This window comes from Chiloscyllium punctatum, chromosome 12 (assembly GCF_047496795.1).
Source record: "Chiloscyllium punctatum isolate Juve2018m chromosome 12, sChiPun1.3, whole genome shotgun sequence".
Taxonomy (NCBI): Eukaryota; Metazoa; Chordata; class Chondrichthyes; order Orectolobiformes; family Hemiscylliidae; genus Chiloscyllium; species Chiloscyllium punctatum.
Genome location: NC_092750.1, coordinates 25,764,088 through 25,790,062, shown reverse-complemented (window position 1 = coordinate 25,790,062; position 25,975 = coordinate 25,764,088). Strand labels below are relative to the sequence as shown.

The window sequence follows — 25,975 nt, the reverse complement described above, 5'->3', positions numbered from 1 at the left end:
TAAACAGCACAGCTTTGGACTGTGGAAGGAAACCAGAGAAACCCACACAAACAGAGGGAGAACATACAAACTCCACACTGACAGTCAACCAAGCTAGAATTTAACCTGGCGCTGTGAGGCAACTGTGCTAACCACTGAGCCATTGCATTGCCAAGGTTCCAAATTGTGGAGTACAATTCTGTTGCGGTTGATGGCACACAGTGCCTCATGGATGCCATTGAGTTGCTAGATTCATTTGATAGTGTCACACAACACGATGGAGAGTAGTCTCACTGTGAAGGAGGGACTTTGTCTCCATAGGGACTGTAAATTAATCACTCATTGCTGCAGTCATGGATGGTTGCATTGAAAGCTGGCAGATTAGGATATGGATGAGAAAAATACCTTTTTCCCCCACTTCTTGGTTTCCTCAGTACCTGCAGTACCCAATCTAACAGCTATATACTTTATTACCCAACCAGCTAAAATCAGTAGATCTGCTACTATGTCACTCTTGGTGTTGGACATTGTACTATAGGTGGGGGATTTCATTTTGTGATTTCGCTACCCTCAGCACTTCCTGCAAGTGTAGTTCAACATGGAGGAGTATTGACCCTTCAGCCACGGGAAGACAGGGTGTAGTTGGTAGCAGGACAGTTCCTTGCCTAGGTTTAGTCTAAAGTTATGAGAATTCATGGGATCCAGAGTCAATGAGCAATTCCCATTCAACTGTATACACTCTGCTGGGAGTGTCCTGGTGGTGGGACAGGGCACATACAGGAATGATGATGATAATGGTATGTACCTTATCAGGATGTTGCTTAATTAGTCTGTAACACAGCTCTCCCAAGACTATGCAGGGTTTGTAGGGCTCTTTGCCATTTTTTTTCCTAGAGTCTAGGTTGCCTGTCTGGTTTGTTGAGACATTGTAACAACTGATACAACCAAATGGATTGCTCAGCCATTTCAGAGGGCAGCTGAGAGTCAACCACATCCCTGAGTCTGGAGTCAAAGGCAGGGCAGAGCAGATAAGGGTGGCAAATTTCCTTCCCTGAAGGACATGAATGAGCCAGATGGGTTTTTTTTCCAACAATTGACAAAGACCATGTAGTAATCAGTAAATTTTGAATTTATTATAAAAAAAAATTCAGATTCCACTATTTGGCTAAATTTGAACCCAGGGTCCCCAGAACTTAGTTTCTGAATTAACAGTTCAGCGAGAATACCACAAGGCAATCACCTTGCCTTGACAACTGGCAAGTTTCATTGTTGCTAATAATTTCAAATCTAGATTTGCACAAACTTAGATCTCACCAGCTGGCATCATAATTGGAATTTGAACCCTTGTCCTCAGAATTAGCACAGAACTTTGGATTACTACTAATCTGGTGATATAGTTACTACATCACCATCACCCTTATTTAACCCTTCAAGATTCATTCATGGTAAACAATTATTGCTGCTCAAACCAGCATTTATTACCCAAACATTAATTATCCCTGAACATGATGCTAAGCTGCTTTCTTGAACTACTGCAGTCACAGTGCGGGTAGGAAGGCAGTTCCAAGATTCTCACCGAATGACAGTGAAAGACACTCCAAGTCAGGGCGGTGTGTGGCTTAGAAGGAAACTTGCAAATGGTGCAGTGATTACAGTCAAACATAGCACATATTTTATGTGCACCAGGATGCCTCAAATGGCAATAATCTCCAATAACTAAAACATTTTTGGTCCCATAGTCTAGGGGAAGAAATGGTTTCTCAGAAACAGAAATAATATCTTCAGTGTAACATTTCATACAGCTAGTACTGCATAGAACGTAAGCCTAGATTTTGCAGAAATTATTAGTGGGACATCAGCCAAGTTAATACCAAAAGTAACATACTAGATTTATGCTTGAGAAAACTGTTTCAATTTGTTTGGAACTTCTCAAAACAAGATTTTTCTGCCTTCAGAGAGTGCAGTAATTGCTGTCTTAGAGATTGTGAAATACAAGTTACACAAAAACCTCATCCTACCCATTTAAAAAAAAAATTGTTCCTTCAGTTTTGTAATATATGCAGCTGTATATGTTCAAAGCCATGTTAATATCTTCAAAAGGGCCATTTTGGAAGCTGAAACAAATCATGTAATGCCATGAGGATCTAGGGATAGTGAAAAGGAAAAAAATGCAAGCACCAGAAGCCTACGTTCAACAGATTGAAGGATGTAGATGGACAGACAGCAATAATAAAAATAAATTCCTAGAAAGCAAAGACAAACAACTATAGCCATATTTAAAACTTGGTAGGTAGAATTTTGGTTTCATAACTATGCAGCATAGAAACATTGAGCAAAAGTGTAATGGATAAAATCAGTGTACTGTGAACACCTTTATTAAAACATGTTGGTCTAACATGATACATAACTTGCAGTTTTTCATTCTAAGACAACTTCTAATACGATAAAACCATTGCCACTTGAGCAAACCGAATCAAGATATTTGGAGAAGTTTCTCCACTGAGTTGATAGAGATTACTTGCTCTGTGTGGGAAGCAAGGGATCAATTCTACTAAAGCCCAGAGGAAATGGAGAGATTGAGTAATATTATGCAGACGTCAGACCCAGGGAATGAAATTGATGCAACACACTGGTTGAAAAAGGAACTAACATTAAGCAGTGGAGAAACAGGATGGATCTGAAACTCCATTAGGTGCATGCGCTGGAAGACATTTCACAACAACAAAAAGAAAAATCAATTAAATATTTCTCAACTTCCCAAGACATTAATATTTTCACCAGCTGCTGAACCTTTGCAACCGTCTCACTTGCAACTTTAGGCCCATTAAGAACAACAGTATGGAACACACTGGGATACTAAGCTTGCTTTCAGATCTTTAGTGGAGAGGATGATCAATTTGGTGCTACTAAAATTCTATATCTTCGTTCCTATCCCATTTTTATTTTATAAAAAGTAACGATACAATTTTAATTTGATATCAAACTGAAATTAGTAACGTATATCTTGGATCTAGATAAAAATCTCACTTTTGGGCTGGTACCAGCAAAACAAGCATAGGGTATGATAGGCTGGACAACTCATTTCCAAGGTTGCATCGTGTTCAAGCTCCAAGTTTGTGTTGGATAAAAGCTTGAGCAAGTATTTTCAATAATACTGGAACCATTCTACAGATCGAATTGTTTCTGACAAGATGTGATTTGTTGATTACAGAAGAACTTATAACATAGCAGCAGGTGACAACTGAAATGATCTAAGCCTACTCTGAACAAACCACTTAGCCGGCATCCAACCCAAATCAACATATTTAAACAAGGACGACAGACAGTAAAAGGAAGCTAGATATGTATATTCCCACTTAGAATGTGGAATTTTCAGCTGAATTTTGATAAAGTTTTTTTTTAAATTGAATTTAAGTGACCCATTATCAAACATTGTGATAAATATAGGACAGATGTCAGAGGTAGGTTCTTTACTCAGTAGTAAGGGTGTGGAATGCCCTGCCTGCAACAGTAGTAGACTCGCCAGCTTTAAAGGACATTTAAATGGGAATTGGATAAACATACGGAATAGCGTAGGTTAGATATGCTTCAGAGTGGTTTCACAGGTCGGTGCAACAGAGGGCCGAAAGGGCCTGTACTGTGCTGGAAAGTTCTACGTTCTATTTCCCTCCACCCCCAAACTCCCTAAATGTAACCAAATATACCCGTTATTTTAAAGGCCTCTTATTTCACCCTTCATTTTAGGAGGTTAAAATGTGCAGTTGTTCCCTCTACTTTCAGGAGTAGGAAAAAAAAACTTAGACCATTATTATATTTTTAATAACATGAGACAGACATAAGAACAGTTTTGCCTTTTTTAATTAAGTATTTTTAGTCTATGGAAATAATCTTGTATAATTAAATATGTAAATATGTAAATTTTTGTAAAAACATACATTATATGGTCTAAATTTAACTTCTCATACAAAGACAGTCCTGAATCACATTGATCTAGGCTTTCACAGATATCAGGTTGCTCATTCCATTGAAGTAGGATATTTCCCGGTCACACATCATCTCAAAATGTAGAGGTCTTCTGCAGAAGTTACATTCAGCTGAGGAATGGGTCTTCAACTCCAATCCAACATCCTTCCATGTCATCACTAGTTTTTCTGTTTATAAAACAAGATATTACAACTTATTCAACTTCTGCAATAATTTCAAGCTGACCACTCGAGTTTAGTGAATTATTCCAGAAAAAAAAAAACAGCGATAGTCACAATAAACTGACTTTTCCAAAAGACAAGTGGTTAAAATGTCAGATTTTCATGTCTAAAATCTAACTCATCAACAAGTGAAGATGTTACTAAAAAATTAGACTACAGAATGAGCTGGTTAAGGGGATAAGAAATTAAGATAATTTAGGCAACTGTATTTAATAAGTTTAATAAAGTCTAGTTTTACATTAGAATAGACAATCAATTCAAAAAATTACGAATGCACTCAAACCCTTGCCTTCAACTTCCAAGTTACACGATTGAGCTATGAGGATTTTAGCACCTCCTGCACTTGAAATGTATAGTCGTATCACAAAACAGAATTGAACTAGATTAGACATGCAGGCAAATAATTACATTTAATCAGCTTATTCTTAGAGCCTGTTACAAAGTGAAATTTATAAAGACTTATATTCTGGGACTCAAGGTAAAAATGCTGGTATGAAGGGACTAATCCGACCATTCTCAATTCTGTCTGACAAGCAGCGAGAATAAGTACGGCGTTTAAAGTTAACAGGACCCAGGGTGCTTTGCTGGGAGAAGGAGGTTCTCCCAAAAGGAGGTTCACAGCTGCAGAATATGGCAGGAGCATCTGTGCTGGCCATAGTCACATTAATTCTCCAGGTCTCTCAGGGTGGTGTTAGGCATGCAGGGTTTTATAAACTAGTTTTATGGAATTTATGGAAGCTATTCATCCCATCATGGCTGCATTAGCTCTATTACCTAGTACCAAAATCCTGCATTTTCCCATATACCACTATACTTTAAACTACTTATGTAATGTTCAGGTCAATGGAGATGCAGCTCTGGTGGGTAACTAATTAGCATTTCTGTCTGGATACAAGATCAATGTGATTCACTTTGCCATTGGGATATATTTTTGGAAGGAAAAACTGACATCACTGAGATCAGGTTTAACATATAGCCGAACCGCATAGAAAGAATACTCTGCAAGAATCTAAAGAGAAACTTATACAGAGGTGGCCAGCCCTGTACCTAAAGCAGAAAAAGTACTGTTTTGATTGTTCATTATGAAAGCAGCAGCTGGAAACTCATGTCCAGAAACTAGACACTAACTAAGCAAAGATTCAAACAAAGTTGTAGAATTAGCCTAACAGGAAGAATTACCGGGTTAAGCTTGGTCACAAATAGAGAGCTATTTGGTTGGGAAAGGAAAAGGGAGGATAACCATTAAGAGTGCACAATAACTTTGACTAGGTTCTTATGGTGTAAACCAGTGCATTCCCACTTCTAAACTAAATGAATTCAGATGTTCCAGCAAGTCCCTTTCCTCAGGTGACTAGTGCAGCTTCCTGGATTATCCAGTAATGTAAAACTGGTGGGCACTGACTTCCCATCTTCCATTTTAATCACAAAAGCTCTGCAGTCATCTATGGACTGGTCAAAAGGAGGAACAAAGCTTTCTAGTTTGGTATAGACCGCAAAGATTGCCACTACTCCCTGGAAGCCTACTTTAGCTGAACTAGTGGCCTGAGAAACAAATTACTAGGGACGCATTTCCAAACACTCAAAACTACAGACAACCATGATTAGCTTGTTGAAATAATTTTAAACACAGCACTACTCTCCCTACATTTCTTTGATCACTGATAGGAGGTTATCTACTTACCAACAAAGTTATTCATCATCTCAGGGGTGTGATGTGGGGTTGGGGCAATACGCAAGAGTTCCTCACCACGTGCAACAGTGGGGTAATTGATAGCTTGGACGTAAATGTTATATTTACTTAGCAATTCATCACAAATCTGAGTGTTTTTAGCTGCATCTGCAACCTAGAAATGCAAGCATACATAAGAATCAAGGAATGTCTTAGTAGACTCATCAAGCTCAACACCACTATGGTCAATTTCATTACTCGTATGGGCAAAAGATGAATATGACTGCTGTCTTCTTCGGGAATTCTTATTTCCCATCCAATTTCTCATTATACCACAAATTTGTTAAATGAGAGTGAAGTTAACATGCCTTTAAATTTCTGCCAAATGCAACATGACAAATTTGGGGAAAAAAAACAATTGTAAATATAAATCAATTTTTCTTTTGCATTTATTGTAGAATGATCAATGCAATACTGCACCAGTGTGCTTTTTTTAAAAAAAAATAAAGCCATGCTGCAAAATTGCTGTTTTCAAATGAGAAAACAGGAATTTATTTCATAAATAGTGAAGGAATGCCTCGGCGAGAGAAGCATATGGAATAAAGAAACTAGGGACACCAAGAAAAATATCAAACAAACAGAAGATTTTAAATGAACACTTACTCTGACTGGAATGATGTGACTGGGACAGTGAACCACAGGTAAACCAGCATCCATCAGTAACTGACGCAGGTGTTTAACATTGCGTTGGTGCCTACGGCGCAGAGCTCGACCATCCCCGCTTTTCAGGAATTGGACAGATTGCAAAGCACCAGAAAGCAACATTGGGGGCAATGAGGTAGTGAAGATGAAGCCAGCAGCATATGACCGCACAGTATCTATAAGAGATGCAGTACTGGCTATGTAGCCGCCAACACAACCGAATGCCTTTCCTGCAGAAAAAGATTGCTACATTTAATTCAAATAGCATTAATTCACTTGAGTCAAATAACCAATAAGTCAAAACAAGGATAAAATTGAAACTTGATATAATATATAATATACACGCACACAATACAGCATAGGAACAGACCCTTCAGCCCAAACCTGCATGGATTCCTAATCCTTATTTAGGCCTGCTTCTTATTGCTCATGTGGGTTTTTAATCCCAGTTTGTCTCCTGTTCACATGTCTATCAAGATACGCTTTAAATATTGCTAGTGCACCTTCTTCCACTTCCATCACCTCCACTGTCTGTATGTTCCAGGAACCCACCACGCATAAAAATGTTTGCCACGCTTCTCTAAAAGATTTCCTCTTGAACTTGTGCCCTCTTGCAGCTGACCTTACAACTCTGGAAAAAAGCCTCTGACTATTCACAGTATCAATCCCTCTCAGTCTAGTGTAAACAGTTTATCCAACTTCCCCTTATAACTAAAATGCTCCAGACCAGGCAACATCCTAGTAAACCTTCGCTGCACCTCTCCAAAGCATCCATGTCCTTCTGGTAATGTAGCAACAACTAAAACACAATATTTCAAAACGTGGTCTAAAGCTTTGTATAGCTCTAACATAATTTACCAACTTTTATATTCAATGCCCCAGCCAAGCATGACAAGAATGCTGTCTGCCTTCTTGACCACCCTATCCACCTATGCTGTCACTATCAAGAATCTGTGGACCTGTACATCCAGATCCCTCTGTACATTAATACTCTTAAGGGCTCTGCCATTTATTGTATGACTCTCACCTGGATTTGATCTTCCAAAATAAGTCATCTCGCATTTCTCCAAATTAAACTCCATTGGTTATTTCTCAGCCCAATTTGCTACCTAAATCCCATTGTATTTCTTTGACAATCCTCCTTGCTCTCTGCAACTCTACCAACTTTGGTGTCATCTGCAAACTTTCTAATCAGACCATCGACATTTTCTTCCAGATCATTTATTTATATTACAAACATGAAAAGGATTAGCACTGATCTCTTCAAAACAATACTAGTTACTGCTCTCTTTTCCAAAAAAGGACCTTTCACCATTACTGTCTTTTAATGACCAAGCCAGTTCTGTATTCATCTAGTCAGCACTCCTTGGATTCCATGAGACTACATTCTGTAACAGTCCGTCATGATGGACTTTAAAGTCCATGTAGCATTTCCCTCAAATCGGAAAAACCACAAAAGTCAACTCTGAGACAAGATCTTCCTTGCACAAACCCATACTGATCACAAGCCAGTCCGTTCACTCTCAAAATGTGAATAAATCCTGTCTCAGTAGCTTTTTCAACAGTTTTACCATCTGATATCAGGCTCACCTGCCTGTAATTACCTGTTTCTCTTCTTATACAAAGGAGCAACACTGGCCATTCTCCAGTGCTCTGGAACCGGAGGCCAAAGAGGATGCAAAGATATTTGTTAAGGCCTCAGCTATTTGCTCCCTTGCCTCCCTCCCACAATATCCTGGGATACCTCCCATCTGGCCCTAGGGATTTGTCTACCGTGATGCATTTCAAGATACTCAACACTTTCTCCTTCATTAGGTTAACCTGCTAGAGTGTATGCCCATACTTTTCCCCAACCTCAACATCCCTCAGGTCCTGCTCTGGCGAGTACCGATGCAAGATGTTCATCAAGGAGAATAGGACGAAGGTTGTACAGATCAGATGAAAAAGGGGAAGAGATCCTTTAGTTGGCCTACTCTTTCCAGAGCTACATTCTTGGTCCTCATACATGTATAAAATGCCTTGAGTTCCCCTTTACTCTTTTGGTCAAGGAGATTTCATAGCCCCTTTCAGTCAGTTTGAGCCTCTGCCTATTTCTCTACATTCTTAAAAGAATTTGGTTTCTATTTGCCTCGACCTTAGAAAATTATCAGCTTCGTCAAAACAAAAAATCTGTTATCCAAGGTTCCCAAATCCTGCCATTCTGATCCTTCATTTTCACAGGGACATGCCAGCCTTTCACTCTAATCAACTGGTCTTTTAAAGAAAAAGGCTTCCACGTCAGATGTGGATTTACCACTTCCAATCCATATTCTCCAATTCATACCTAATTAGGTTTTAGTTTACCTCCTCCTCCTCTCCCTTCCCTTCCCCACCCCACCCAGTGTAACACGTCCATTGCAGATCCACTTTTTTCCCCCAAATTAATACAAAAGAAACTTGATTTTTCATTAAGTGATTTGCTAGATCAATCACTAACATGAAAGTGCAATGCAGAATACTTCAGTTTGACTTCTGTGCATAAGTAAATTCAGGAGGGCTTATTAAGCTCAGAAGATAAGGATAGTCAAGTTTTTTTTAAAATGAAAGATCGATCCTAATCAATCTTGCAAATACTAGTTGCTTTTATAAATTATTTACATGCTCCTAATTTTCATGTTGAAAATTAAACTTACGCCCCACTCCAACAAATAATGTAATCTCCTTCAATCCCCTCCAATAGATAGAATCTGTGTTCAACACGTGAACAGGTAACCTTGGCATAGACTTTTCAAAGACACTGAAAAAAGCTGCGGAGGCCTTATTTCAGTACTAATTACAGCTCTACTCAAATCTAAATTTACTTAAAGTCACAAAAAACTCTTAGGACAGTAGGTTGCTCTCTCATCAGTGAGAGATGACGCACAGTAAGTTTAGCCGGAGAGTCACCATGCCCCGGGTAAGGGAAGGAGTCAGGATTTCCATGGTGACCTCAGCCAGTATGGGAACGGATTCCCACTGTTGGCATCACTACATCATAGCCAGCCACATATTCAACAAAGATGTACAAAACTTGGGTAATGCTCTCACAAATGTGGGAGAATCAAATTGCACAAATGCCACAATAATATTTGAAAATGTCTATGAAAAAGCAATAGCGAAACCTGAAAATACTCAGTGGTAAAATCATCTTCAAAAGAAATCCTTTATTCCACAGTTCATACTTGCATTTCCTACCTAGTTAAACTATTTAGCCAAATAATAGTTTTTGTTAACTTCTATTTCTGATTTTTAAACATTGTCGCCAGCTCTGAACATATTCTAAACAACTGTTTAGAATGAGAAGGCTGCAGGCCGTTTCACTAAAAAAATGCTTTGTTTGCACTGAAATGAAACCGCCTTCTGTCACAACTACAGTATATGTAACAACTTAATTATAAATAAATCCAAAATCCAAAGATAGTACTTTAAATCACAATACAGAATGAACATGTTTAATGAAAGAAAAATCTGCAATTCTCAAAATTGCATTAATGGGTACAGACATGGTGTGGCACTTCGTTTCTATTTTGCACACAATTGGTGGATGGAAATTAGTTTATTTCAGAATTTAAAAAAGGTTCTAAGCTCACCACACCTCAATTCAAAATCAAATGTGGCAGTAAGTCATTAAAATTATCTAGTAAGTGCATTTAGTTCAACTACAAAAGATCAAACGTATTCAATTGCTCTAGATTAAAAGCAACAAGAAGTGCTCTTGCGTCACCCCTCAAAACTTCAATACAATTCAGAGGGTAGATTTTGGTTTGAAAGGGATTGCTGGCAATAAATTCTCTCAGAGAGGGACAGGATGTTCTCACAATGAACTGATTAATTCAATGGGTTTTATTTACTTGGCTCCTTACTAGTTTACATGAAGTGCGGACAATGAAAACTTCAAACTGATACGCAGTTTTCAAAAAAAAAGTCAAGAAACAGTATTTATATAGGCAATACACCATTCAAGATAAAATCTAATGCAGTACCAGTCTTTATTTGGGAAGGGAGTAGGGGGAAGCTGATTAAAAAGGTTTTCACACCACAAGTGCTATTAGCATGTTCTAAAAAATCATCCTAGTGGAATTGCTTTCCAAGCTTTGCTTTCCTAAAAAAAAAATCATACACCGCCTTTCGGAAAAGTAACTTAAATTATCCAAAATCCTCCAGAAGACATGAACATCTATGCACACCTAATTTTAGTCAACATTCTTCAGCGGGTAGAGATTGTCACAACTCAACTTTTTGCACATACAGTCAGTGTAGGGTTATTTTATGAAGCAAGACTTACTATTAGTTTTAGAAGAGGTGTTTTTCTTTTCCTTTACAAGGCAAGAGTCAAGAAATCCATGCAGACACCAGAGGTTGGGCACAGTTTTACAAAAATACAGGTTTGCAAACCCACAGGTATAGCCAATGTATATTAAAACTAGCAGGCTAATCACATCTTTTACCCCCACAAGCCTAAAGTCAAAGTACAGTTCTCTATGGATTGCCGTCAGCTGCCAAAGATAAGTGTATCAGGACTCAGGTGCATGCTCTTGCCTGCCACTGACCAAGTGAACCCTTGCAAAATTACTTTTGGATTGTAGCCAACTATCAAAAGAACAATGTTATACACAAAAGGATAACTAAAGCTTCAAGCAAATCTCGACAACAATATCTGTTAAACCTACAGATAAATCAGATCTTTGAAACTACACAAAAGGAATAAGGATCCAACAGATTGCGCATCTTGGCAACCAAATTGTAACTGGAGACAAAAAAAAGAATCTGACATGAATTTAGAAGGCACTTCAAATGAATTTAAATAGTTATAGCACATTACTAAGTTTAGATTTTAAAATTTGAGCCTAGGAATTAAAAAGATTTTTAGTTGACCTTACATTTGCAACAAAACATTAGAGACTTCCTATTTTCAGTTTTGGAAGTTTTAAATTAATGCCTCACTGCGTTTTATTACCATAAAATCCTTAGGTATGATTTGTTTTGACAGAAAAAATATGCAGAGCTGAAGTTGACAGTGACTGCAGTTATAATACCCTTTCCCTCAACTTATGACAACTGAACAACAGTTAAGTAATTGATTCCAAATAGGCCGAAATGTATTTTGCTATTCTGAAGTGAACGGTTTTAAAACAAAAACTCATACTAGGATGCTGAACTAGACTTTAAAAACACTGCCAAGGTTACTCATATCAAAAAAAATCATTGAAATCGTAAAAAAATTCACTAAAAAAGTCAAAAAGGTTAATTAAATTTCATAGCTGTTTCCTTAACCAGATCTTCAAGAAATGCTTTGAATATCCACCCCAACATGGCCTTATACCATTCTTTAATCTTCTACTATTGAAATATTTTGTTACAACATTTTCAAGGGTTGCCTCTAATGAGGCCACCCTAAAGTGGTAACTTCTGTAACATTACAGAATCAAAAACATTATTGCTGTATTATGCAGAGATAGAATACAAAAAGAAAGTTAAAAAGGACATACAAGTTGATAATAGGAAAACAACCTTCATATCAAACTCTAACCAATAACTCTTGCTGTCACATGCACTCTGTGCTCAAAAAGACAAAAAAAAGTACACTTTTTTTTTCAAAAATGCATTAACATACTCACCCAGTGTTCCAGATATTATATCCATTTTATGCATGACTCCATCTCGATCTCCTATTCCTCCACCCCTAGAGCCATAAAGGCCAACAGCATGGACTTCATCAACAAAAGTTATTGCACCATATTGATGGGCTACATTACACATCTCCTCCAAAGGACAGACCGCACCTATAGATATTTGGAAAGTGGAGAGATTTGCTTCATCCTGCTTTTGTTCACAAGTACAAAAATTCAACCATGTAATGATCCTATACTTAAAGCATAAAAAAAGGACACAGTGCTGGTAGAACTGCACAATGCATATATGCCTGACCATTAAACCAGATAAAGTATGAAGGAACTAAAACAAACAAAAATTACTCCAGAGAAGATAATTCAAGAACCAACTCTGGGAGGGGAAAAAAAAAGGGTAAGACTTGGTAATTTTAAGTCAGCCTGCCAATACCTCTTCTTTTGAGGACCATTTAAGCATTCAAAGATAACAGCAAATGATCTGGAGAAGCTTGGGTTGTCAGAAGTTAACAAATAGGTCTTTTAAAAAAAAACTTTGCACTATAGATTATTTTGTCCTCAATATTTCATAACTGCAGTTTAAACCTCAAAATTACCTGGAAAAAAGCTACATTAGATAGTTTTCACAAGTTACCTCAAAATATCCAGACAATTATTAATTAATGTGAGCATTACTGGCAAAGTCAGCATGTTGTCCCTTCTCAACATTCCTTGAAACAGAGTGGCTTGAGGGGCATTTCAGAAGATAGTTAGAAATCCTGTGTTGAGAATCTGGAGTGCCATCTAGGCTAGACCAGTTAAGGAGGACAGTTTTCCTTCCAAAAAGAACATCAGGTGAACCAGATAGATGTTTACAACAACCAATAGTTTCACGGTCACCTGTACCAAGATTAGATTTTAAAACAAGAAAAAAAATCCAGATGATTTTGAATATAAATTCAGTTTTCATCAGCCAGAAGTCATGCTCTAGTTTAAAATGTTTGACAGAATATCCCACTATTCACATTTTTAAATAAATACTCCTCTAATCTATTAGTAAGTATTGGCACTCTTAATGAGCTCCAACCTTGTCCAAGACAGTAGTTGTCTTCCATATGCTCGGATTCAAAGTGGCACTTGAATCTCTCCTCATTTAAAAAAAAGGTCCTATCTTTCACTTCCACAGAATTGCACTCCCATTTTCCATAACCTGATTTTCATGGAAATATTTTCCTCTGCCTATTCTTCCTCAGAGCCAATCCAATCAAATCCTGCCACCAATTAAAAAAGGTTTTCTTCAGCAGTGCTACACAGTACCCTCTCACTGATACCTACTAGGTCCCACCCTCGAGAATTCCTCTACCATTGTACTGTAGATACAAATTCTCATGAGCAATGAAGCTCTTGATTTACAGCAAACCTGAGGCAACCATTCTTTTCATGACTCGCAGCACTGTGATTCAGTGTTGGAGAGAGAAATTTGGTTGTGTTTTTGATAAACGTAATAGCGAATCATAGATGTAGAACAGTCAAGGAATTACTAGAATGGTGATAATATTGATGTTGCAAAATGTAACTAAGTTCAGTAATTTTTAATTCAGAAATCTGATTAATGCAGAATATCAGGATTATAACTAGGATGCCAAGTAGTTCCTCCAGGAAGAGAGAGTTAGGTAAAACTTTTACGCCAACACCAAAAAAAGTTAACTGCTTATCTAGGATGTCAGTAATTGAAAAAGGTTACAGCGAAATGCTTTCAAAAGCTTAAAATTACAAATATGTTGCATCATCACTTTATTACAGACTCCTTCCAAGAGGTGAAAATCAACTTTAACCAAACTACATTACACATGACATCAGGAAATACAAAAGGATGCTAGCTGGGCAAATTTTGCAAGTTAATGTTTGATAAATTTACAACACTAAATACAGTAACTGTCCCCTCCCCTATAAAGTTTTAAATTTAACTAGGAGTGCACTGCCTACCATCCATTGAATGGACTGTCTCAAAGGCTACAATCTTTGGAGTAGCCGAGTCAGAATTCTTCAATAACTCTCGTAGATGATTGACGTCATTGTGACGAAATATAAACTTCGGAACTCCACTGTTTCGTATGCCTTGTATCATGGAGGCATGGTTTCCGGCATCAGAGTAGATTTCACATCCTAAAACATTAAGGTAAAACAGAAACCACATTTAACACATGGGACATCAGAGAGATTATAAAGCACAATACTTAGATTATCATATCAATAGTGACTAACTACGATATAAAATTGTCTGAACCATGTTCATTTCACAAAGATTTTCTTGATGGAAACTAAAAAAGCTTTGATAAAAAAAATCTTAAAGGAAAATCCACATTTTCCCCCCTCCCTTTGTTACATTCCCATCTTGCATATTTTCTTCTCTTGCTGACTTTTGGTTAGAGTCTGTAGTACCATCCTCCATTACCTTCTTAAGAGTCCTCACATGCAAGTCTACTTATCAAATCGTCATGCTTTAATAAATGCGTGCCCACAGCAAAACCTGATCTTGTTCTCATATCCCATACTTAGAAGTGACTCCCATCCATTTCCTCGGGATAAACTAGTGACAACAGCCTAACTCTTGCAGATATTGGCATATTTAAGCACAATCTCTTCATTGCATTAAACCAGCTGGTCAGCTATCAGACACTAGGAAGTCACTCACTACAGAGGCTTAGCTTCTAAATTCCATGAACAAGTGGACAACTGCAGGTAAAGCAAAGCAAAGATTTTGGCATTTCTCAAACCCAAAGATTTAGAAGAAATAAAAAAAAAAGGGACAAAGCAAAGAAATCAGAAAAGGATAATATAAGTTTCAACAAAAAGAGACAGAGACAGAAACAGAGACAAAAGGGCGGCACGATGGCTCAGTGGTTAGCACGGCTGCCATCCTCAAGCTGTCTGTGTTGAGTCTGCACACAGGTTTCCTCCCAACGTCCAAAAAGATGTTGGGGTTGGTGAATTGGCCATGCTAAATTGCCCATAATGTTAGGTGCATCAGTCAGGGGTAAAGACAGGGTAGGGGAATGGGGCTGGCTGGGTTACTCTTTGGATGGTCAGTGTGGACTTGGACCATACTGTAGGGAATCAAAAAGAAAACTGGAGGAATTCAAGATGGTGGGGTCTAGATATCCCCATTGAGGAACAAATGCAGAAAAGAAGGCACAAAAAAAAAATCAGAATATACAGCTGAAGGAGGAAAGGACCGTTCTCTGGAGGATTTATTCCTAAGTCAGTGGAAGGTGCAAATAAAAAAGTAAGCCATTGCAGGATACGATCTGCCTTTAATTGGCTTTTAAAAAAAAGTACAACTGAGCAATGGGAAGCCTGGTCATTGGGAGAGGAGGGAGGAGAGGGATTAAAACTGCATATGATCAAGGAGAGACTGCAACACTGCCATCATAAACAGGTTAGGTCACATAGGCTGTGGTGTCAAGTGGAGATATTAGGTGAGAAACTCTGAAGCAGGAACAATTTGCAGATGAAGGAAAGTATATCCTGTTAGGGAGGATGTGTGGGAATTTACACTCCCCAAAAAGTGTGGTGCAGTCTTCTCTAACAGCCAAGTTCAAAGGTTAGAATTAGTAGAGCAATGCAACTAATGAGAGGGGAAGCTTCAACTAAGACCTACTTTTGGTTTATATCCAACTCCTCAAAAGAGTAAAGAAAAGACAACAGCTACGATGCCCTCTTCAGAAGAAAAAATACTCACTATAGGGAGCGAATGGTAGGTCCATCCTTAAAACAAAGATCAGCACAACTAAGTGTTGAGAGGGGTAAATAGGAAATTTTGTCTAAGTAGTAGACTGTTTGACTTATAAACTAAATAAGTAGCAACTCATACCTGGGAGCATTTTGGCCAGTGTAAAGAGGGTAGAATCATTTGCCACAAAGCATGATGAAAACAGTAGTGCTGCATCTTTGCCATGGAGATCAGCCAATTCATTTTCTAAATCAACGTGATACTTGCTGGTTCCAGAAATATTCCTGGTTCCACCAGCTCCAGCACCATGACTTCGAAGGGTGTCCCTAGATATAAATTAAGAATCCAACTATTGAAAAAGAAAATAGACCAGTGACACATGCATTATATGAAAATGTAGTATGTTTAAACCTTCCCAATTTGATGCCTCCTTTAATCACCACTGGGCATCTGACATACAAACCTTTATTCACCCACAATGTTTACAAAAGGATCAGGAAGGGATCAATGTCAAACACTAGCTCTTACTTCTTTGCCAACCTGGGTACTAACTTGAAGAATAAAGACACTAATGAAAAACCTTGGCATACTTCTGATAATTTAGCCAGACTAATCTATTGCCTGATCATTATAGCTCAAAGAACGCTTAACTGCAACAGATGCAGAATGGCTCAAGTTCATTGAAAAATATTCCTAGAATGAAACCAATACTATTTTCAAAAAAAAAAAAACAACAATTTGAGGACGCTCAAGTCTAAAGAAATGATCTGTGGCATAATACAGGTTTGATTTTTATTTCAAAAACTCACATGATAGAGCCCACAACATGTGGGTGACGGCTCATTCCAAGGTAATCATTGCTGCACCAAACAGAAACTTCCTTCTTGACACTCACAGAATCAGAATAGTCATCTGCCATGGGAAATACATCAGCACGGCGATTCACAGTTTTGAAGACACGGTAAGTATGATCTTTTTTCTTCTCATCAATCTTTTTTTCAAAAAATCCATCATATTTAAAAGCTGAAATGGCTACAGAAATACAAAATAAAAGATTTTAAACTTTAAAATAAAACCAAGTAACATGACCATGGCTGTTCAAAATGCAAGAACATGTTAAAATTGGTACTACTCATGACATACTCGCATAATCTTATTTTGTTGTGCACTCACATTTTGGTATGTTGTCCTGAATGAGGTGAGAAATTGAAGGCTTTTGCTTTGCCCCATTATTCAGGTTCTTTTGCAGGCCAGCTTCCTTTTGTTCATCTGCCTTTTGGATGTTGGTAACAGTCGAGTCGACCGATGACACAGGTAACTCTGGTCAAGAATAATCAAACACCATTTTAGGAAGGTACCATAGTCAATACCATAAAAAAAAAGATACAATTGTGGTTTAAAATCATGAAAAACTCAATTTAGTAGCTTCAGGAACTTCGATACTAGTTATCATTAGAAATCAAGCAGCCACTTTACATACAGATTAATTGCGAAATAACACCAGTCTCCTGTTACTGTGTGACAACTTATCATGAAATTTTGCAAGACAAATTAGTTGCCAAATCCACCCATAAAACAGTGACGCCATGTGAAGAAAATATAACGACAGCTGTAAAGAAGCACTTTGTAACATCTGATATAAAACGACAGCAAGCCTTCAATATTAAAAAGTACACAAACTAAATTATAATCAAACGCCTAGAACATCCTACCTTTCCTCACAGCGTGCATCTGTTGTACATCCTCTGATAACTCCACACTGGCTTTTCGCACAACAGAGCTCTTACCATGGCTCATCTCACCAGCAAGGAATGGACATTTCGAAGCAATTGTCTGTCCAGCATTAGGGACTGGGTGTCCAGGGGGAAGCTGAGAAGCTGGGGCACTTGGGGCTGAAGTCAAACTTGTAGGTTCTGTGGAGCATTCAGAAAAGCACACAACAAAATTTAACATGAAATCAAAAGGGAAAACATCTTCAGAAACCATTAAAGAAAGATCTGGAGCTTTAAAAGCTTAGAAATTAAGTTAAACTGAACAAACTCTAATCAAATTGGTCTATTTTAAATCTAATGATTGATATTTTACACAATTGTAATGAAACACTTGAGAAACTGCTGATTACAGGTTACAACTATTGTATTTATAGAAAAACAGCTCTGAAAACACAAGTCCAAACTGAGGGATTGCATAATTTTGCTCTTTTCCCCACATCCGCTGTCCATATGAACCCATTTGAACTAAGCTGTCACCACTATTTTTAAACTAATGAGCTCTATTAATTCAACTTATTACAGTATACCCATTACAGGCAGAATCTCAGGATGGAGTCACACCGGAGTCCTATTTTTAAAAATGGGTTCTTACACCTAAACTAAAAAAAAAGTTGCTATTTCAGCTTGGCAATTAAAATGGATAAATTAATGACATTTTAACATTGACTAAGTACTTCAATGATTCAGTGAACTGCAGGCCAAGTTTTGCTCTGACCATTTTCATAACCAATTATGCCCATTTGATTGGCAAGCCTCAAGAATGTTGGAGCAAAAATTAAAAAAAGGAATAATTTTGTTCCTTTTGACATATTCCAACAATAACTCCTTTCAAAGCTTTTGAGTATATGCAAAGCAGCTTTAAAAAGTTAACATGCTTAAAAAAGACAAGCAGATCCTTACTCTCATTCACCGGGGTGGTTTCTTTGGTCTGTTGACAGTGAGCAGCAGAGGTGGCTACAGTCCGCGTTATAGGTTTGGCTCCTGCCTTCATCATCATAACAGGACAGTGTTGTGCATAGTAGATCAGTGACTTGCCAGCCTTCTGAAGAAAAGTCTGGGATACACGTGAAAGGAATGGACAGCGACGGACAATGGTCTCCATTGTAGTTCTTAAACTAGAGGAAAGTAAAGAATTCGACCTATAGTATAAATTCTGTTTTTGGTTAAGGAAAATAAAACTCATCCTGAAGAGAAAACACTCTCAAACATCATGTTTATGGAAGATCCATTGTGCAATTGCAACACTTTGGACTCTTTCTTACATCTGAAAAGATTACACATACTTGGTTTGTTTTTTCAAAGAAATGAGGGCTGAAATGTAATGTTTCATAATGATTCACAAACGTAATCCGGATGTAAATATTACATTAACAAGGAAAAGAAATTTAAAATTACAAGTTTGGGATGTTACATTTTGAAGAAATACTTGTGGACTTGAACACAGGCACAGAAAGAAGGGATTGCTCATTATAAAGCAGTTAAAAATAAATCGTAAGGGAAATCTTACTTTAAAAGATTAAAATTTGAAGGAGGACTAACTTTAAAACAAAAGATGGCAAACTGAATAGAAAAAAAATCTTCAGTACTATTTCAACTACAAGGCAAGGGGTATAGCCAAACGAGTAAATGACAAGTTCAGGAATCCAAATTAGCAAACATTTCACAAAAAAAAAGGTTAAATGCATGGAACACAATCTCCTGAGCAAGACAGAAACATGAGACAATCATACTGAACAACAGGATAATTCATCAGGGACCCCATATGCTCATGATCAAACATTATTTGAAGTTACTGCTTTACAACATTTTCGACAAGTTGTATTTGTATTTTCAGTTACCAGATGAGCTCCTTCCACAATTTTAAAAGTGCCTTTAATGCATGTTAAAATGCAGTAGGCAAATTCATATCTTCATACCCTCCCTCCACAAAAAAGTCTTGAAGTTTAGTTTCAAACTGATGTTTTTTCTGAAATATTGAAGAAAAACAAAAGTTCTAGTTGTTCCTTTCTAAATGATGGGAATAGAATGCTCACTTACTACAACATAGCGATTTTCTTTTAAACATTATGTGGCTCTTTACCCTAGTGATTTTCACCTCAAGCTTGGTTGGGTGGTATAGTTCTATACAAATACACACTACACATGAAATCGGAGTAGTTTAACCAAAGGACTGATCTAATGGATGAAAGGTGAGCAACATTTTAAAATGCTACCTCTGGATTACCACTTTTCACGTTGCGAAAGTTTAAGAAAAACTAATTTTTTTTGGTGCTGAAGGAAACCAGTTTTTAAAGTGAGATTCATTATTGAATAATCTTCTTGATGTTTTCTATTTTAGAGAGAAAAAAAACTTTACAACCACTTACGACAATATTCATAACTCAATAAATGCAAAAATACTAACTTAAAACCAAGCTAACTAGCTCTCAAATGTAAACTCACCCGAATGAACAATTCCATTGGTAATGCTGATACAGAACAAACACAGATCTCAAAACACTCATCTTTACTGTACTCTAAATTGTTCCCTCACAAAAAGGCTGGAAGACATAAACCGAGTTCAGCATGCAAGACATAATCTGAAATGGCTGCAGTCAAGAGCTTTGAAATAAGGCTCCGGAACTAGACAGCTGGTTGTGACATACTCATCATCTATTCAAGCCCTGAGACAATGAAAGATTTTAATAGAAGCCTTTGTACCTTAAACAAAATACACTGTCAGAAATATCTGACCATTTACTGGCATGCTACTTGATTTATTCACACTGGAGAAAACAAAGTTAAACAACTATATTTTATTTTTAAAATGTATGATATAAACAATAAAAAGCGTTGGCCCTCCACCATATAAGCTTCCAATGTTGGTTATACAGCTTGGTAGACTTCACAATTAAAAAACAAGTGGAGAAGTGCCCTTGAACTTCCTAGTAATTAGTTCACAACTTAAGTTAAAGAGGCAGTGTATGAACAGATAGTTCTCCTGCTACTATCAACTAATCCACACCAGGAGATGAAAAACAACATGGCAATGAAAAATTTGATATTGTTATAAGTAAACATCAAAACAAAAGTGGCAGTTTCACCAGAATAGATTGTAAATAGTCAGTTACATCAAAACAGGTCAGTACAACCTTGCGAAATTTAATTTTAGTACTAGCAACATAGAGCTGATCTTGTAATCAAGTTAACAGTTTAATGTTAGAGCTGTCTGGCCATTTTAGCTTTGTGGGTGGAAAGCACAGATTCTCAATTTGTACATTAAATAATCTATTAAATTTATTATTTTAACAATTTCTTTCTAAAAAGAATATCATCCAAACCACTAAATTCAGTTAAAAGAATGGCTTTTGACTGTTCATATACCAGAATAATGGGATTGAAGAGTATTAAATCAAGGCAGTCTTTACATAAACTTGACTTGTTTTCCTCGAGTGTAGATGTTTGTGGGGTTAGTGATTGAATAGTTAAGAAACTATGAAGGATTTGATTGAATAGATACACGGATATTATTTCCGATTGCTGGGATAACAAGGGACAGAAACTTAAAGTGGAGCTAGGTCTTTCAAAGGCAGAAGCCCTACAGCCATTGCCATGGAGATCCCTTCTTCCATTTCTTCTCATTTCCCAGGAGTTGATCTCGTGAGCCTCACTCTTCAGCTTAGGGAAGCAAAACAAAAAGAAAGAAAGAAAGAAAGAAAGAGTGTTTGGGAAATGCACATTGATGACACTGCTAGATCAGGTGAAAATCTGAGTCCACAGTAGACAAATTATAAAGCTGTATCATATTTAAATGTAAAAGATAGGAGGAAGAAATGGTGAATTCCAAGTCAGATACGGAAAGAATGAATCAAGAGTGAGACGAGAGACCAAGGAAAAGATGAGAAAATTACAAATTAAACTTTTGACACAAGTATTAATGGGTGATCTTGATGCTATAGCCTCAAGTGTTTCTTCTTGCCACCCATGGTTAAGTGGCATTGCAGAAACACAAATCCAGTCTTAAAACAAAGGAGCACTCCTGCGTCATGAAATACCAGCCCTAATTATCTGTGACAAATTTTACTAGAATTTATGACAAATCCAGTCATTTTCTTGATGTTTAAGAGACCAACAGAAGGGATCTCATTTCCTTGCAGCCAACAGTGAAGTGCTGAAAATAATTCAGGATTCACCGGTGATGCACAATGCAGGAAATGTTACAAATATTATAAACACAAAAACATCTTAACTATGCACCATTGTAAATAGTCTACTTCCAAACAACATGGATAATTACTTTACACAGCGTCACAGTTGAAAGTCTATAAAGTTGCAAGACCAAAATGTTCAGTTTAACAAAATTGAATAGCAACTGTGCTTACCAACATTATGCTCTATCCAAAGTGGGTATTAGAGAAGAGGTTGACAAAAAAAAAAATCAGGGTGGGATCAATACTTTCAACTACTGTCAAAAGTTTTTTTTAAATGCAGTGGAGGTGGAAGGAAAGTATTTTTTTTTAATTTCAAAAACGTTTTTCTCATTGTTGTACAATTGGGCTGAGACAAACTGGAATCTTTGTGACAAGAAAATAAAATGACACTCCTAATTTTTTTTTAAAAATCAATGACAAACCAATTTATCAATATTTCTTGTAATAAGTAATTGGAGAATGAGTGTCCATAAAACAGGAGTTGGACTCAAGTCGGAGTTCTTTGTGGAGCCATACCAGTCTCCAGCTGGAAGATACAGCCGGCCACTGATTTACAGTAAATTAGCACAAGTTCTATTTTATTAAGAAATATTCCAGGTTTTTTTTTGAAAAAGCTCTGGCAGTTGCAAAGAAAGCTCAATTTCTACCTCAAACTCATGAAATTCCTTGGATCCTAGGATTCTAAATAGACAGATCCCAATGATAGAACAAAATAAAACTTAACTTTTCTACTTAGATTTTCAAGGTCACATTTTCTAGACATTTTTTGCCTTTTATGTTTCTATTAGCAGTCATCTCAAAAGCAAGACTAGGCTAAAGTTCAGGCCATCTCCATCTCAAATGATCCCTCAAGTTGAAAGCGATAACAGAAGTAGTGAAAAACAAAAGTCAAACTTTTGTATAGAAGATTACAGTAAACTCAAGAAGAAATGAGCTGCTCCCAGGAATTTGATATCTGAAAAAGACTCCCAATAAACAATAGCCTGCAATTGTTTTAGGTTACATTCAGATACAAATTCTGAAAAAGTGTTATCAATTGAACATTGTTCGAAGTTAGTCACAATAGTTAGGCCCCAGCATCTCGATTTACTCGACTATTGTTGAATTCAAATCTTCAGAATGTTACATAATGGGAGCCTTCAATATTTGTTTTTTAAAAAAAATAAATCTAAGTATTAGAAATATATGCTCCCAACAGGATATTAACAGTTCTGTCGCCAGACATGTGGCAAATGTGAAGGAGGAATCAGCATACTGTGTCTGTTTAGATTATCTAATGGCAGGAGTTGGAATGTGCTAATAAAGAGCACAAACTTCAGACTTCACCTAAAGTATCTTTCTAGCACCATTTCAAAAACTCAGCACAATCAACTGTGAACTTAGAAACGTAGAGATAGTTATATATTTTTGCAATGTATTTCCTTCTTCAATTAACTTGTGGAACTGCCAGAGTTACATCATAGGACTGGACTAAATGTATCTTGTTACAGTAGATTGACAATATTATGATGCAACATGAGCAAGACTATTATTCATAGCTCTGTAAAATTCAGGGGTAATAAGTCAGAGCAATGTAAACAGCATTATCAAAGAGAGAAACATTGACATTACTAGCTGTGCCAACATGCACCTAACCTATTTTAACTCTGAACAAGAATGAGACATTTATTCTATTAAAATTTCTGCTACATTTTCAAAACTGAAAACAGCTTGAAAGTGGCAACAACAAACATCAACTCAACTAAAACAATGAATGTTCCCACAATGAGCATTAACCTTTTAGGCCAAGGAAATCAAAGCCATTGACAAAAAGTGATTGTTAGGGGCTGAAACTGGTGTTTATTGAAAATACCTGCTTTGCAATCAAAGCACTTCCTTTCCAAGTCAAAGTGTGCTCTACAGTGTTGTTCACCTTCTCTAAAAAGTATGTCCCCAATTGTACTCCACACATCTAGATATCACACTCATCTCCTAGGCTACAAATTAATGTATTTTCCCATAAACAAATTCACAGGTGAGGGTACATAATTTCAAGTCAAATTTACTTAATCTTTGCATTGTGAACAAGGTGCAAAACATAACATCAGGTTCATGAGGCCATTCATCCAAAAAATAAATAAAGGCGATTATACTCTTTAAAGCATTAAAGTTTTTTTTAAACTGAATTAGCACATGTTGACATTAAGATACTCAAAACATAGATATACATTTGACAAATTTGAGCTATTTAAGAAAGTGACAGTGCCTTAATTTAAAACACAAAGCAAGTAAGTTTTACAAAAATAGTAAATCAACTAAGAAATTACTTTGGAAAATACTCAGATTAGGTAGCATCTGCTGAGAATGGAGCTAAGTCAACATTTCAGGTTCATGACTTTTCACCTTCATTCTTCACAAATGCGACCTGATCAGTTGAGCATTCCTAACCCTTTTCGTGACTTTACATGGCTCTGAAAGACACTGACCTTTTTTTAAACAAGACAAAGCAGCTTTTATTTCAGATTTCCTACAGCTACGCCATGATTCCCGAGAGTGACAGTTCCTTTATAAAGTGAAGGTGGTGGTGTGGGGTGGCTTGGTATCAAAAAGCTGATCATTTAGAGTCACACTCAGATGTACAACACAGAAACAGACCTTTTGGTACAACTCATCCATGCCAACCAGATACCCTAAATTGATCTAGTCTCATTTGCCAGCATTTAGCCCATATCCCTCTGAGCCCTTCCTATTCACATACCCATCCAGATACCTTTTAAATGTTGTGGAGGAGCCAGTATTGGACTGGGGTGGACAAAGTTAAAAATCTCAATACCAGGTTATAGTCCAACAGGTTTATCTGGAAGCACTTGTAAAATGTTGTAATTGCACCAGTCTCCACCACTTCCCCAGGCAGCTTGTTTTAAAAAGTAGCTGAGGAATATTTCAGCTTTACGAACAAAGGGAACACGAAGCACCACATAGGAATACCATCTCGGGGGCTCCTGCAAGTCCGAGCCCTCAACTCAGAGATTGGCCAAAGCTGGTTTAAAAGGCTCTCTCTCCTTTCCCGTGCCCTCCCCCAAGCAAAAGGGAGCCTCTCCCTGTTGTGAGAGGGCCAGCAGCACAGCTGGCGTCGCCGGGGTAACCGGGCCTAGTCGCCGCGGAAAGGCAGGAAGCCAACAAATTCCAAAAAAGGGAAGGGAATAAAGGAACAGACAAGAGCGGCGCCTTACCGGTGATTAATGCTACAGGATATCGGTGCCGTGTGCCCGAGTGGGCCGATTGGAATAGTTCAGTCTGTCCCGCCCGCTGTTGCCCTGCACTGAGGACGAACTGCACTGCAATTTGGCTCAACCTCCGCCGATGTTGTCCTGCACTGAGGACGAACTGAAGGGAAGCCGCGGGCGACCGCCGGTAATAAGCGCCAGCAGACAGCAGAGTATCGCGAGATTTCCCCGGGAGCCCCGCCCCCTGATGACGTCACATTTGCCGCTCCCCTGGGATCACAGACCCTTCCCGGATTTCCCCGCCCCTTCGCCTACAGACCCCGCCCCCTACCCCCCACCCAACCCCAGCAATTATTCCGCCCCTATCCCTGTCCCCGCCCACTGCCCTGAAACCTTCTAGAGCACAGGCGCCCTCAAGTGTAGATGTTTTAAGATCAACTGGTTGCCTTGCGTTTATAAACACACCTCTGGTGCCTTTGGGACCTGAGCCCTAGGGGTCTTAGAACATAGAACACAGAAAAAATACAGCGCAGTACAAACCCTTTGGCCCTCGATGTTGCGCCGATCCAAGCCCACCTACCCTACACTAGCCCACTATCCTCCATATGCCTATCCAATGCCCATAAAGATGGAGGGTCCACCACTGATAGTGGCAGGGCATTCCATGAACTCATTCTTCTGGTCCATTGTGCCAAAACAGCCCTTCCTTCCCCTTTACAGCATTCACCCTGGTGGGATTTGAACTTATGCCCTCAGGATCATGGTTGTGGATGACTCGCCTAGTGGCATTACCAACGCAGGTCATTCCTCCAAAATCTCAGGTACTTTCCTCGAGGGATCATCCCTTCTACCCAGTGCAGTCTTAATGCCCATTGGTTACAGAAATTCTTAAGTG

At 37.8% G+C, this 25,975-nt stretch overlaps 1 protein-coding gene across 1 annotated transcript; it reads right to left on the bottom strand.

Moving 5' to 3' along the window:
* Window positions 1-1,090: 1,090 nt before the first annotated feature.
* alas1 (aminolevulinate, delta-, synthase 1) lies at window positions 1,091-25,258 on the bottom strand. Its single transcript, XM_072582164.1, has 11 exons — window positions 25,087-25,258; window positions 18,585-18,799; window positions 17,625-17,825; window positions 17,086-17,232; window positions 16,722-16,944; window positions 16,054-16,238; window positions 14,166-14,345; window positions 12,192-12,356; window positions 6,517-6,785; window positions 5,866-6,028; window positions 1,091-4,130 (listed from the first exon to the last, which is right to left on the bottom strand). The coding sequence occupies exons 2-11, from the start codon at window positions 18,784-18,786 to the stop codon at window positions 3,970-3,972; spliced, it is 1,896 nt and encodes a 631-aa protein (XP_072438265.1). The 5' UTR covers window positions 18,787-18,799; window positions 25,087-25,258; the 3' UTR covers window positions 1,091-3,969.
* Between the last annotated feature and the right edge of the window lie 717 nt (window positions 25,259-25,975).

What these genes read in the sequence shown, in the direction of transcription:
- alas1 (XM_072582164.1), bottom strand. Translation starts at nt 18,786, where the DNA reads ATGGAGACCATTGTCCGTCGCTGTCCATTCCTTTCACGTGTATCCCAG. An exon ending in AACCACCCCGGTGAATGAGA is followed by an intron (nt 17,826 to 18,584) that starts GTAAGGATCTGC and finishes AATGCTCCACAG; the next exon opens with AACCTACAAGTTTGACTTCA. An exon ending in GTCACATCATTCCAGTCAGA is followed by an intron (nt 6,029 to 6,516) that starts GTAAGTGTTCAT and finishes TTGCATTTCTAG; the next exon opens with GTTGCAGATGCAGCTAAAAA.